The sequence below is a fragment of the Alternaria ethzedia genome (assembly GCF_023757985.1).
Source record: "Alternaria ethzedia strain BMP 0044 chromosome Unknown scaffold_14, whole genome shotgun sequence".
Taxonomy (NCBI): domain Eukaryota; kingdom Fungi; phylum Ascomycota; class Dothideomycetes; order Pleosporales; family Pleosporaceae; genus Alternaria; species Alternaria ethzedia.
The window spans coordinates 43,922-57,499 of NW_026056207.1; the positions used below are offsets into that span (position 1 = coordinate 43,922).

At 51.5% G+C, this 13,578-nt stretch overlaps 1 protein-coding gene across 1 annotated transcript; it reads right to left on the minus strand.

The window, feature by feature from the left end:
* Nucleotides 1-3,429: 3,429 nt before the first annotated feature.
* J4E87_006163 (uncharacterized protein) lies at nucleotides 3,430-12,860 on the minus strand (the record flags this gene model as incomplete). Its single annotated transcript, XM_049377768.1, has 6 exons — nucleotides 3,430-4,874; nucleotides 4,928-5,206; nucleotides 5,253-9,398; nucleotides 9,465-11,691; nucleotides 11,742-12,650; nucleotides 12,699-12,860. The coding sequence occupies 6 exons, from the start codon at nucleotides 12,858-12,860 to the stop codon at nucleotides 3,430-3,432; spliced, it is 9,168 nt and encodes a 3,055-aa protein (XP_049232335.1).
* Nucleotides 12,861-13,578: the final 718 nt, after the last annotated feature.

Here is a 13,578-nt window from a genome sequence, read left to right on the forward strand (position 1 = left end):
GTCTCAATCACCAGACGCGAAAGTACGAAAACAAGGACTTCCACTCTCTACGCCTCACGTGCAGGGAACTGTACAAGCGGACGATCTACGATGCGATTATCCGCTACGGACCTATGCTTCGCGTGCTAAAAATCAAGTTCACCTATCCATCCCTCTGTCGGGTCTTGCAAATTGTTAAAATCGAGGAGTTCCGTGATCGAATCGTGGCACTGGAATTGGATCCATACGCAAGCCATGATTTCGACCACATCCTAAAGCCATCATCACCACTCCACCCAGGCGACGAAGAGAGAGAAATGTTCATCCAATCAAGTGAAGCCGTTCTTCTTCTAACAGAGTGCTTTCGGTGGTTGGCCAAGGCGAAACGGCTTGTACAAGTGCAACATTCCAGGTCTGCATCAATCCATGTTTCTTTGGCGGCTCTAGTGGAAGCCCAGTTCCCGGTCAAGCTTGATATCGTGTACGCCTCCCCGCATGACCTTATATCCCCGCCGGGTCATGGAGATTTTGGACGATCGCCTGCGATTTACGTGCCCTATATCAGGTGTATCTCAACAGACGGGGGTGTTCCAGGGGTACTAGATTACGACGAGGAACTCATCCAGGAGCTGGGCGAATACAAGAACGAAGTAGGCATTCACATCAAGAACTACCGCCTTCGCCAGCCAGCTGTCGCGTCCTTTTGGTTCGGTCTGCGCGATATCGAGCACCTGCATATCTCAGGCTGCATATGCGAGCCTTACTTGCGCTTTTGTAATGCGTGCGACGACACCTTTACCCACATCTTCCAGGTCGCCTTCAGTCATCTAACGGTCTTCCATCTGTTCTGCATGTACGTTAGTGGTGGTCGCCTTCGAAGATGGCTCCGAGAGCAAGGTCACACACTCATTCAATTGAAATTCTCAAACAACGTCTTGACTGATGGGTCATGGAAGACAATCGCACAGGGGCTGCAGAAGCTACCTTTTCTGCGTGAGCTTGCTCTCGAGCATAATCTTTTGCAGAAAGGTGCCGTCCCAAGACTGCAAGGCCAACAGATACCTGTGTATCAACGCGAAAACTCCGAAGATGACGATGCGGGTGTAGACAAGGTTCGCCACTATCTGGCATTCTTTATCGAGAATTTCTGCACCTCAAGATATACGGGTACTAGATACTTGCCGTGGCCCTTGCCGCATTATCACAAGGTTGATCTCCCGATCTTCTCGCTGGCTTACGGCCCGGAGACTATTGATCGTGATCCTGCTTTTCAGGCGCTGGAAAAGTACATTGTGGAAGTTGAAGGGGAGTAAGGCGCTGGTCACGGGCAAACGTTGCTAGGACGAGTTTTATCGATTCATATAGCTGGATACATCGAACACAAGGTATTCTGAGAATGCCTTGCGCCAAGGTTACTACATACAATCTCGGTCGCGTCTCATCGCCCTGTTCTGCTTTGGAATTCCATCGTGATAGTGTAGCGTACGAACAGGCTCATCCTGTGTTGGTATTACCCAGCATAGTCCACCTCATTCTTCATAGTCCCCCTCATCAACGCGTACTTGCATACTGCTCAAGCTTCTTCGTCCGCCTCGAGATACTTTTCCAAAGCTATCTTCGCCCGTGACCGAGTATCGAGTATACTCACACTGTTGTAAGGTAGAAGGAACGTACGGGCCTCGTGATAGACCGGAAGTTTATAGCCATTGAACGCCTCATAACAGTCGCCGGCAATGCTCTTATCCGTGGCAAAGTATCTTACAAATACGTCCAGCCAGTGTGCGACATCCTTCGTGTTACGCAGTATAACATCAATGTGCGAGTCATCGCTTTGGAGCTTTGAGGCCTCAAGGCCAGGAGTGACGTATTTCTTTGGTAGGCTGATCGCGAGAGGTGATGAAGCGTGTCTCTGACGAAGAGAGCCAATGTAGCGACCCGTCGTCGTATCCGGGCCCACGTCCAGATAGTTGAGGTTCGGACATTTCTGCAGGCCTTTCGCGATCGAGCACCAGTTACCGTCGGTCAGAGATACGAAGTCGAACATGACGTGTTGTAGCGTTCCATAATGTCTTTTGAGAAAGCCTCGAAGACGACTCCCACTCACGTAGCCGCCACAAAGCTCGAAGTGAGTAAGATTTGAATAAGTGTTCTTGGCGAAGATACCGGCCCAAACATCTTCGCATCCGTGACACAATCGTAGACGTGGAACGGTGTCGCATCCGCGAAAGCTGACTTCCTTCACGCTCGAGAGTTTGGCGGCTAGCTTTGCTACTTGTGGGGTGACGGACTTGTAGCCAGAGTAGTGGCGGCCGAATTCGTTGTGTGCGACGTCAACTCTTCTCATGTCTGGCTCTATGTCCCCGGGATTTTTGTGTAAAGTGGCTTGGAACTCGAGATGCGAGATGAGATGCGGAGACTCGATTAATGGGTTCACAAAGCGACTGTGCGATGATAGTTGGTAGTCCTTTGGATTCACCAATACGTGGATTATTTGGCGGGGGAAAGAGGCGAGGTTGAGTGCGGCAAGGACGGTGGGATAAGTTGTCGCTTCGCAGAGGTAGATTGTCAGCAATGAGGTCGAATTTGCCAGATTCTTGAAGCTTTCTGTCATCATGTAAACCGCTTCGGGAGAGTTCGCAAAGGCAGTCTGCTCTTCCCAAGATGAGCTGTCCGCGTATTCACCACAATCACAGAAAGAGCTTCCGTCGCAATACACTCTGTCGCATGACGTATCGAATCTGATTTCGCGAAGTCGGTCTCGGAAATAAGGAGCGCGGCTCATCGAATATAGGACGCCGAGGGATTTGTAGGTAAGTCTGACCACTAGGTGGTCTAACATTTCTCCGTAGAGAACCCCAACATCGAATAGCGTTTTCTGGTAGACAGACCTGCAAGAAATTCGGAGCGACTCGAGATCTTGAGGCAGAGTACAGTCGAACATATCATCTTCCAAGATGATGAAGCGACATATCCTGCTAAGGATCTCCGGCGGTAGCGCAGAAAGGGCCATGGCTGGGGATCTCCAGCGGCTTGGGTGAGGTGTGGGAAGAGGGAAAGAGATTGACTTGGCCGTAGACAATGTACATCCAAGAGCCAGTGCTGAAGAAACTGCGTTGTTTTGTTGTGGGTACGGTCAGGCGGTCAAGTATCGACCTGAGGAGATAGCACTTGCCAAGCAGGCAGATTATGAACGAAATGTTTGCTCGATGCTTTACTGCGTACGTCACCGCTAGCACGGACCCAGTGCCTAGCCGGAAGACATAGCTGGTTCAAGTGAAAGAGCTCGATGATAGAAAGCTTGAGCAACTTGCCAGCCTAGCACTTTGCTCTCGTACTTAATGAACGATGACAAATCCTTCGACGCCATTCACTATATATGAACTTCGATATACGACCAACGAACGTAGATACGAATGCAGACGCAGTAAAAACACTCCCATCTCCCAATGATCACAGCCTCCCATCAACATTCCCATACTCAGCAAGCTCCACCTCATTCAAATGACTCCTCGCCCTCATACTACTCCGCGCACTCTCCGTCGTTGCCAGACTCTGACGCATGAGCACCGCTCTCTTCGGATCCATCTTCGCGTTCGGTGATGCAGGTTTGAAGACTCGATTGCTTTCATGTCCGTAGTACGAGTACCGGGCAGGGCGCTTTCCTTTAGCAGCATATGACACCCCCGATGTACTGATACCTGAATGAGCTCTTGTTGGGCGCGTTACCGCGGGTAGTGGCCAGTCTTCAGTGTCAGAGTTTTCGTACTTGACTGACGATCCGGGCGACTCGTTATGTAAGTCCCACTCCTCATGTTCCCAGATGGGGTCAGAGTATGTCGACGAGGAACCCGATGGTTCGTCAATGTATACCGATGAGAACGATGTTGTTGCCGATGTTCGTCTCGGCGCGTACGGACGCGGGTGCATCATCTTCTCCATCTGCGCATCGAACACGTGACTTGATGCAGTATCTCGCTGATGCAGTCGTGGCAAGCTACGACGAAGCGACAACATTCGTGCTGGGTTTCGTGGAGGTGGTGTTCGCTTCTCGAGATCCAACATCTCGTAGCAGGCTTTACCTATCCAGAGCATCTGCTCATGCTCGCGAAGGTAGCGTTCACCACCGAACGACTTCTGGACAATGTTGCGAGCCATCATCCCCAGCTTTCGCCGATGATCAGACTTTTCGTACATCCGGCGCGTGATGATCTCGACGTCTTTTGGTGTGGGTTTGTGAGGTAAGATGGGTGCCGCTACCCCAGGGCCATCGTCGGCATATTGAGCCCACTCATCCAGCATAGCGAGCAAGTTGATCTGCGCGCGTGCGAGCCCGTATGCATCATTGGGTGCCACAACTTCGCTATATCGTTTACCGTCATCAGGGTCAGTCAGCACGCGCAGCGACGCACCGACGTCAGTACAGACGACTGGCGCTCCGGTAAGTGCCGCTTCTCCAAGCGCAAGCGGTAGTCCTTCCGAAACGGAGGAGTTGAGGAAAAGCCAAGTGTTCGCAAGGACCATTGCTGGGTCTGCAGTGCCGCGCATCGCTACGTTTTGTCCAAGACCTTTGCAAGCCAAGATTTCTTGACATTCGGAGGAGTAGACGGGCGATTTGTTGAGAGCGCCGTAAATATCGAGCTTGTAGTCCTTGAAACCCCATTCGTTGGTGATGATGTCTGCTGCAAGGAGGGCTGTTTTGATATCTTTCGCAAACCAGACATGGGACAGCATGGTTACTGTCGGCGTCTTCGTCTTGATTTCCGTCACCGGAGAGAACTTGGTCATGTCGGTAATACCGTTGACGATGGGATCGACCTTCCGACGAAACACGTTGCGGTGGGTGAGTTGACCCTTTGCGCTACCGATCTCCACCTCCCAGCCGGGGTTGAAGAAGTCTAGCATATCAAATTAGTCACTTGGACTGGGATAAAAGATGCGATGCACCTACCTGCACAGGGAAGAATCTGATCGGCGTGGTGCAAGATGAGACAAGATGTCAACTTCATTAGACCCAGTAGCGAGTTTCGGATGAAGGGCGGCAAAGTGCACATCGCGGATGAGAGGTAGAGGTTAGTCTCACGCCAGGAGATTGCATGATCCCAGATTTGAAGTGTGCAGTTGCGCTTCAGCTTGCAAACGATCCCGTAGGACGCTGACACGCTGTGGTGCGAGGCTTGGAAGACGTGGGGTATCTTTTCGGGGATGGGGATCGAGAAAATGAATAGATCTACTCAAGTTAGCTTCGTCGCGATCAACAAGAGGATATTACTTGCATCGGAACCACAGCTCTAGCGCCGTGTCGAAGTGATTAAGCGTTGGAAGCTCAGTACGGAACCATTCTGAGGGCGGTTGCGCGTTCGGCATGTCTTCATCGAGCCACAGTCTCCTCCATGTATCTTTGACCACATCGCTGGTCCAGACCTCTTTCCAGTGACGCGAATCCTGAAAATATGTGTTCAGGTTGACCAAAGCACGCGTCGCTTGCTTCACGTCTGCTGATGTCATTGTAGTCGCCCGTGCGCCGCGAACGAGAGCAGTCAAGGTAGGAATGAAGTTCGTTTCGATGTCGGATATCGTTGCTGCTTTGACCAGATGGTCGACCTCGCTGTCCAGCTTGTTGGTGAACATCCCATGGTTTGGATGCATGAAGTCCAGTCCCCATAGTGGTATCACCTTGAGTGACTCGACGTTCTCTTCGGTTTGGTGCTTCGGCAAGCCAAAGTCGTTAGCCGATTCGACGACCATGTGCCATTTGATGGTGCGCAAGTTGTTGATGAGATCTCGACGACATGCCGAGACTCCACCGCCTTCATTCGGCCATGTACCAGTGTCAACAGCGATGACATGAAGGTTGTGGTCGGTATCGCGTTGTAGTGCTTTCGTTCTTGTGAAGATAACGGCATCCCCACCCTGACCAAAGCTGAACAAATCACTCATTCGAATTGCAAGTGGCGTCCATGCGCTGATATCGCTTGTGAGGTCTGAGCTGGCCATGATGGCGTCGGCATGCAGCGCCAGATAATCTTCAGCCTTTACGAGGCTGCCGCGATCTCTCCGTCTCCAATATGGGCGGAGGAGAGCTTCTCTGCGAATCAACTCTTCATCTACCCATCGGATGACAACACCATCTAGATCGTTTCGCTTCTTCCAAGCTTTCCAGAGTTGGGATCGAGCTCTGGAAGTGGAAATCTCTTGTTGTTTGATGTTTGTGCGCAGCATCCGACTGAAGAAACTGGAAGACGGGGACTTGAAGGCTAACAAGGGATTCTCGTCCGCGAAAGTACATCGAGTTGGCTTCTTTAGTACGCCGAGCCAATCATGACGAATCATATCCGGGGTTTCGACTGGGGCGCCGTTAAGCTTCGTAGTAATGGTTGGATGGAACTTGTGGTCATACAGCCATGAGCATTCATATACATCGGCTCCTTGGACGAATGTCGCTTCGTGAACGCGAGGGGTGGGTATCCAGCGCTCCATCTTCTCGGCATGGCGAACAGGAGGTGCACACCAGCTGACGTTGGCTGACATGTGCGGCAGCACAAATTCGGCGCGGAGAAGTTCGTCGTCGTATTTGGCGTTCTTGCGATAATGATACTTGAAACGGACCAGATTATTGTGGTTGATATAGCTTCCCGACTCGATGTGGCCCTTCCGGTTGTAGATAACCTTGGCACCCTCATCCTGGCCGCTGCGACAGGTTCTGCTTAGAGGCACCCTACTCTTCTTGACTTTCGAGATCTTCGTCTTACGCTGAAGTTGCTTCAACGCATACTCGTAAACAAACTCATTGGTGACCGCGCCATTCTTGTACTCTTCACGCAACGTGATGCGCATCTCTTCGTCATAGTATGTGACCCGGAGATGACCCCAAGTAGGCTCTGCTTCCAGATCACCTTGATAGAACATCAGTTTAACCCCGCCAACTTTGACAGGATGAATGAATGCTGTCTCCGTGTCTCCATAGCTTCGAATGATCAGGCGAGTCTTTTTCTGGACGATCAAACTACCCTTCACTGTTCCAGCAAGGCCTGCGATGTCTTTGCGGCGATGGTACAAGAAAAACGGCAGAGCAACGGACATTGCAACCCGACTGTATATCCACAAGCCTGTCAGAACGAAGGTGGCAGACGTGGCTAGTGGACGTGGTGTGTGTATCAAGGCTCCGTTCAGCTCGCGCTGGTATTCAGGGTCGGCCATACATGCGAGGAAGAAGAACTTGACCCACGTCCCAGCAGAGTGGTAGACATAGGCAATCGGCAGACGGACGTATTCAGTGAAGATGCTGAGAACTGAGACAGCCGAGTGATTGAGGACAGGATGATACGCCTCCTGGATGTCCGCGGTCATTTGACGATACTCTTTCTCGGTTAGAGCCTGATCACCTCGGTTCTTGAAGAAGCTGTACTTGACGACCGCTAAGTACGCGCCAAGGTCATATCGCGCAATGCACGACAGAATGGTACACGAGCTTTCCACCGGAACGTTCGCGTTTATCCATGCCATTTCTGTGTTCGTATAGGGTGCGCGGACGCCAACACATCGTCGGAGGAAAAGGCGACGAATCTCGAGGGGAAGATCTTCCCATTGACTCTCGCAGTTGAACCCAAGGCATAGATTCCGCAACAGTTCTTTGCGAAGCGCAGTTTCAAAGCTCGAGGCTTTCGGTCCCACGATAAGCTCCGGCATCGACCGCTTGCTGCATTCTGATATGGCGTAGAAACCACAGTCGCTTTCCCGGCAAGCAAGCATTGATTCTGTAATCTCAGCCTGGTAGTGCGGCATGCCAAACAAGGTTTCTGAACAAGCGTGCAGCAACGTCTCGGCAATGATCGCACTATTGCTGCTCACATTCATCTGCTTTGAGCCAGACCCCTTTGCATCCGAAGCGACGTAAAGCGTGAGACGTCCGCCTGTATAATGCGAGATCGCCCGTAGGTCGCAATCAACCCCAGCCACAGCCTGCATAGGAACGATGAAGACTTTGATGGATTCGTTTTTCCACGCCAGAACGATCCGCTGGATTAGAAAGGGCATAGTCGGGAATGCTTGCATGGCAAGCCTAGAGAGATTTTCGTGGGTGCATGATAGTAGGATAGCACAGATCTGGTCACCAGGCTGACCGTTGGGATACACGCGGAACCTGTTCTCCTTAGGTGCAGCCCGTAGCTTGCTGCAGTACGCGTGGAGCTCACTTTGACTGAACTCCGCATCACCACCAGTGCCGCTGTAGGCGCGATATCGCTCGTCGATGGCTGAACGATCTACACCTCGAGACGCGACGCAGCTCAAGCTAGACATCTCGGTCGATTTAGTGGGCTCCCTGTTCTGCTCGGTGTTTGGTAGTAGGTTCGACATCCAGGTACGCACGTGGAGCAAATCAGGCATGCCTAGCTTGGCAGTCCGGAACGAGAGAAGAGCTGCCGTCCAGGTCGAGACAGCAAGTGCAATGATCTTGTTGTACATGAAACCTGGTAAGACCGTGATGAGTATGTTGCCAGTTACGAAGCCGAGACTGACTGCTGCCAGGAGTGGCATTAGTGCATGCGGGCCGGAGAAAATCTTGTTGTACTGGTAGAGGAGTAGACCAGTATATGCGCCAACGTAAGCCAGGAATATGGTGAGACCCACTGAGGAGCCATTGAAAATCCAGATCAGTGCAGCACATATCGCCAGGGCCCAAACATGGACACCGATAAATCGACATAAGGTGTTCAGATACAAGTGTCGCCTGAATTTCAGATCGTTGGATTTGGCTTTGTCGATCTGGTGTGCGTCCTTGATCGAGACTGGAGACATTTGCTCAGACATGGTGTGTAAGTGTTGAGCTTTGTAGTCAAGTAGTACAGCTCCAATGAGGTAGTATGCAAGACCGAAGCCGACTGAGAGGCGAAGTGTGTCGTTGTCTATGGAGGGAAGCAATCCGACTAGTTGGCCGCCAGGTTGGTTACCGCCGCGTACAAGATCGAGCCATCGATCCATGAGTGCGACGATGAAGTAGAGTATACCACAGTAGATCTCGTCTCCAGCGGTCCTCCAATGGATGAACGAGTTGTGAAGGCGAATACCTTTTTGCGACTGCTGCATGCTTTCAAGCGCCACCTGCGTTTCAAGATTCCAGGTTGAACTGTATGGGATCGGTCGTTTGGTGTCGGTAATGCGTGCGTACCAGTCCAGTAAAAATAGCGTGGAATCCCAGCAACCTGCGAGCTGTCTGACGAAGGCATCATTCGTAGGCTTCTGCCAAAATCGGCGTCCGTTCTCCTTCAAGACTGCGCTGTGTAGCGCGGTGCGGCAAAGAGCCAAGATTGCGGGCTCACTCATGCCGTAGAACAAGTCTTTGGCACTAATCGATGCTTTTGAAGAAGGCGCGCTCAAGTCGAGGACTTTGGATGCGGTATGAGGACCTTTGCTCGATTGATCTGCAGAAGTCGGATTAGCATGTGTGGCTGAAGCGTTAGGTGTGGCATTACCTTTAGGATGCATACCGCTTGTGACACGCTGCTCTTTGGCTGACCGTTTCACATACCAATCCTTGATGTCAGCATCGTTAAGCGTCTTGATGTTGTGATACCAGGTCACCCATTGCGTCGCAACGTGCCGAGTACCGAGGATCAGCAAGGTAATGAATATATAGAGAACTCCTGGATAGATGTAGATGTCGTAGTCCTGAATGAAAATGGTCAACAAAGGGGATATCACTAATGTCGGGACTACCATGATGATGACTTTGCGACCATTGAGGAAACTGGACCCGGGAACCTGATATGTGGAGAGGACAGCAAGCACGGTGAGGTATGTTGTGAGGCCGAAAAGGTAGAAGACGAACACCGCCCCAAGGCCTGGACCCACGACAGCTGAGATGATGACAAAGCCAAGAAGACAGCCAGCAAGAGTGAATGCTAGGCCACCAACCAGACGGGTGAGTACGAACATGTTAGCCGCTGAGAATGCCATTGATATGAGGTAGTAGGTGCCTCCGATGGATATCCAGGTTCCAATCGCGCCAGAGAGGAGCAATGAGCACATCAATGCCAGTGTAGCATAGTATAGTTGGTCCTCTTTCATGTGCACACTCAGATACAGACCATGGCCAGTCGTAGATAGTAGGATGATGTCAACTAATGCTGGAATTGCAAAGACACTGAGGAAGGTAAAGCGGCGATATGCAGGCATGACGGATGGCTTTTGCTCTGGGTCGATGTCGGTCTGGGCTGCAGCGTAAGCGGAAGCAAACGATGGTGCGTTGAAGATCCACATCGGAGGTTGGTGTTCTTCTTGGTTGTAGTAGTTCCTATGCTTCTCCGATAGCAATATACCGATATCGCTTGGCTTGATGTCAAAGTACGCCTCGCATCTTGATCCTAGCGCGAATAGCTCTGCAAAAGCTGCGCTTTGATCTGAGTATTGATTGAACAGGGGATTCCGATCCGACACCTCGATGTACACTTCCTCAAACCCTGCTTTCCTTGCAGCGCAGAAGACGCAGAAAAGCACGAAGTCAGCCGCCGAATCTAAGGATCCTCTGCTGGTAATGTTGTTGAGAGCGGAAGTGATGATGTCTAGCCTCTCATGGTCTCGTGACCATAATATATCATCGAGCACCCTGGCCACTTCCCTGAACGGTTCTAGAGCATCACGTCCGTCAAGTGTGGGTAGATGTGAGAGCCGGTACCATTTGAGCTTCGCGTTGACCAGCTGTTTATCGGTGATGCTACCACTGATGTAGTCCACGTTGCTGAGCTTCTTGAACTGATGGTACGTAGGTATATCGATCAGTAACTCTTCGCAACGTTTTCGTATGGATGAGAGCAACGAGCAGTCCTCATCCCACTCCGAATATTGCATGTGTTGCAGATACAGGAGTAGATCAGTCGACGAGAGAAGCTCTAGGTCTTGCTGTAGCCTCTCGGGTAGTCGCTCAAGCGAGAAGGACCCAGCCATGAACTCCGTCAAGCCATACTCTGCTAAGAAGCACTGGTATCTGGAGAAGCCTAGCCTGCTCAAGTGCGTATGAAGAAGAACAGCGTTGAGATCCTGAACCGACTTGGAGATGTACATGATGACGAATTGGGCTCTCTGCTCTAGTTCCCAGACAGCCCAAAACTGAGCACCACCAGGCGTGTGGAATCCAGAGTCGAGCGCAGAGTATACTTGTAGTTGATAGTTGTCCTCCGCGTCGTCATTTGTACGAGCTAGTGCGTCTACAAGCTTTGAGATGGCATCTCTTGACGTTGGAAGCAAGTCTAGGAAGTGGCTGCTGCTGTGGCAATAGTCACGAAGAATCTTGGCGACAGGATGTAGTTGTGCGGTGGAGAGTCGGCTGAGCAGCTTCAGATCCCGTAGACGTCGTTGTGATTCAATGACACGCGAAAAGTCTGTCATCGACGCGTCCAATCCAATCGGAAAGCATCCCAAAGAGCCGAATGGCGACCCATTGGATGAGCAAGACAGTGGGTCGCTGCTATGCTTCTCCCTTGCCAGTGTCCATTCCAGACCAGAAGATACTGGTGATGTAGGTGTTCGTGCAAGCATTGCTCCGTTCTCGTCGATCTCGGGGTAGTGCACAGTATCAGTACATGTGCTCGACGCATCGTCGTCGCTGTCGTCGGCAGAATCGGTTGCGTCGAGGCCGGCGAGCGTATCGGCAAGGCGGGGAAAGATGTGTTGTAAAGGGAGGTAATCGTCGATGATACTTGAGAAACCGGGAGCAAGCTGACAAGACTTAGCAGTGACCTACGAATGCCCAGGCCAGGCAGACTTACTGTTCGCGCCATGCGATATCGCTCGTGGACTTCCATGACTCTTCGTTGCTTGAGCCACTGGAAAGCAGCCAAGGGCTCATGACAAGGAACAATCTCGTCAATGTTCGAAAGAGCCCGTTGACGCGGAAAATATGGGATGGCGCCATGGTAGCTACACCACATATGTGCTCTCCTGACCACAGCGTGCGAGAGTTCGACATCGTCCTCGATCGTATCCCACATCATCGTTACGAACGACCTTTGACAGGCTTGGGAAACAAAAGATTTGGTTGTAGTCTTCATTTTGTCCATTTCGAAGAAGTCTCGGCGCTCTCCATTCGACTTGATCGTTCCATTGCGGATGATGAAGCCAGCGAACAATGCCACATCGAGTTTCTGGACACTGTCTAGGAAGTCTGGAGCCTCAATCTCCAAGTAGACATCCAGACCGTAGGCAATGAGAAGCTTCGACAAGCCGTTGAGTAGAGGCACCGATATGCGGTCTCGCCAGCCAGAGACAAGAACGCCTGTGAAGTATCTTTTCTGGTCCGGCTGTCGCAAGGTACGCTGAATAGTCCACGACAGAACATACACCGCTCGCGACATGTCCAGTTCACTATCCGTTGTCGAGAATGTGATTATCTGAGCCAAATCAAGCCGTGCGATGATGTGAGGCCCCATTGAGACGCTATCGTCGCCAACAGCTTCCAAGACCCCAGGCTCGCAGTAATCCAACACTACAACGTCCCATTGTGAAAGTGTTTGCGCTTCATCGTGTGTGACTGGATTGCTCAGAAGGCCCAGATATACGCCAAACGTCGACGGCTTTGTGGGGAGGGTATGGGTTTTGCGGACGACGCTCGAACTGTTCGACAACAGGTGTATTCGTTCTTGTACCGATCGTGGTAAGCTGTGATCATTGTCGTCACCCTGTGAGGTTTATAAGCCCTGAGAAGGTATAGCATGCATGCTACGTACCTTCAACAATGTCCGTAGGGAACGGTATGAGTACCAAAGGAAAGCAACAACTCCTACAAGCCCACTGGCACTGATGATGGCAACAAGCGTCCATTCCCACCACTCCTGTAGTAATGGTCCAGTCTCGAAGGCCTGAACGCCCAAGATATCCGGCGAAGGCATTGGTCCTGCCTATGATCTGTTGGGTGTAGCTCAGATATCTCCAGGTGCTGCTCCACTTCCAGAGAGTACAGTAATTACCATATGGTGATAAAGGCCAGTCAGTAGGCAATGCACGAAGAACTGGTAGAAAGATCCATAGCAGAACCGTAGTAGCAAGGTGGATATGATGCCCTACTGCAATAGCCAGTGTGAACAGGGTGGAAGAATGGTCACTTGCTCATCGGCAAGCTCATCGGCTACCGAAAGCCAGTTTGACAGACACTAATATTTTCACCATGGCCTATGTTTGTGCAGTCATGTGTTAGCTGTTGATCTGCGAATCGCGTTAGCATACACGATAGGTGTGAATAATCCACCGCTGCAGGGCCAGCGGCAGTGACGGAGCAGGGCCATCCTTCGAGAATCCTGCAATACGACTCTTGGCTGCCGCGAATGGCATTGGAGCGGCAGTCATCATTGAGGGACTTGCAGCGCGAAGCCTTCTGACCGGGCATTGGCGAGAGCGATGCCAGGGAACGCTGGCGATTTCTGGGGGCTAGTGCCATCTACCCCGAACAGCGGACTGTTACTGTATTGAGACTAGAACAAAGATGATTTAGATCTTAACGACGAGGCGATGTCAGCGTAGGAGGGTGTCGTGATGACGCGACAAGAGTGGTGGACGAGGGAGGACGTGACGAGGCTGAAATGTCGCGGTTCGGTAGTAAACGTCCGTGCA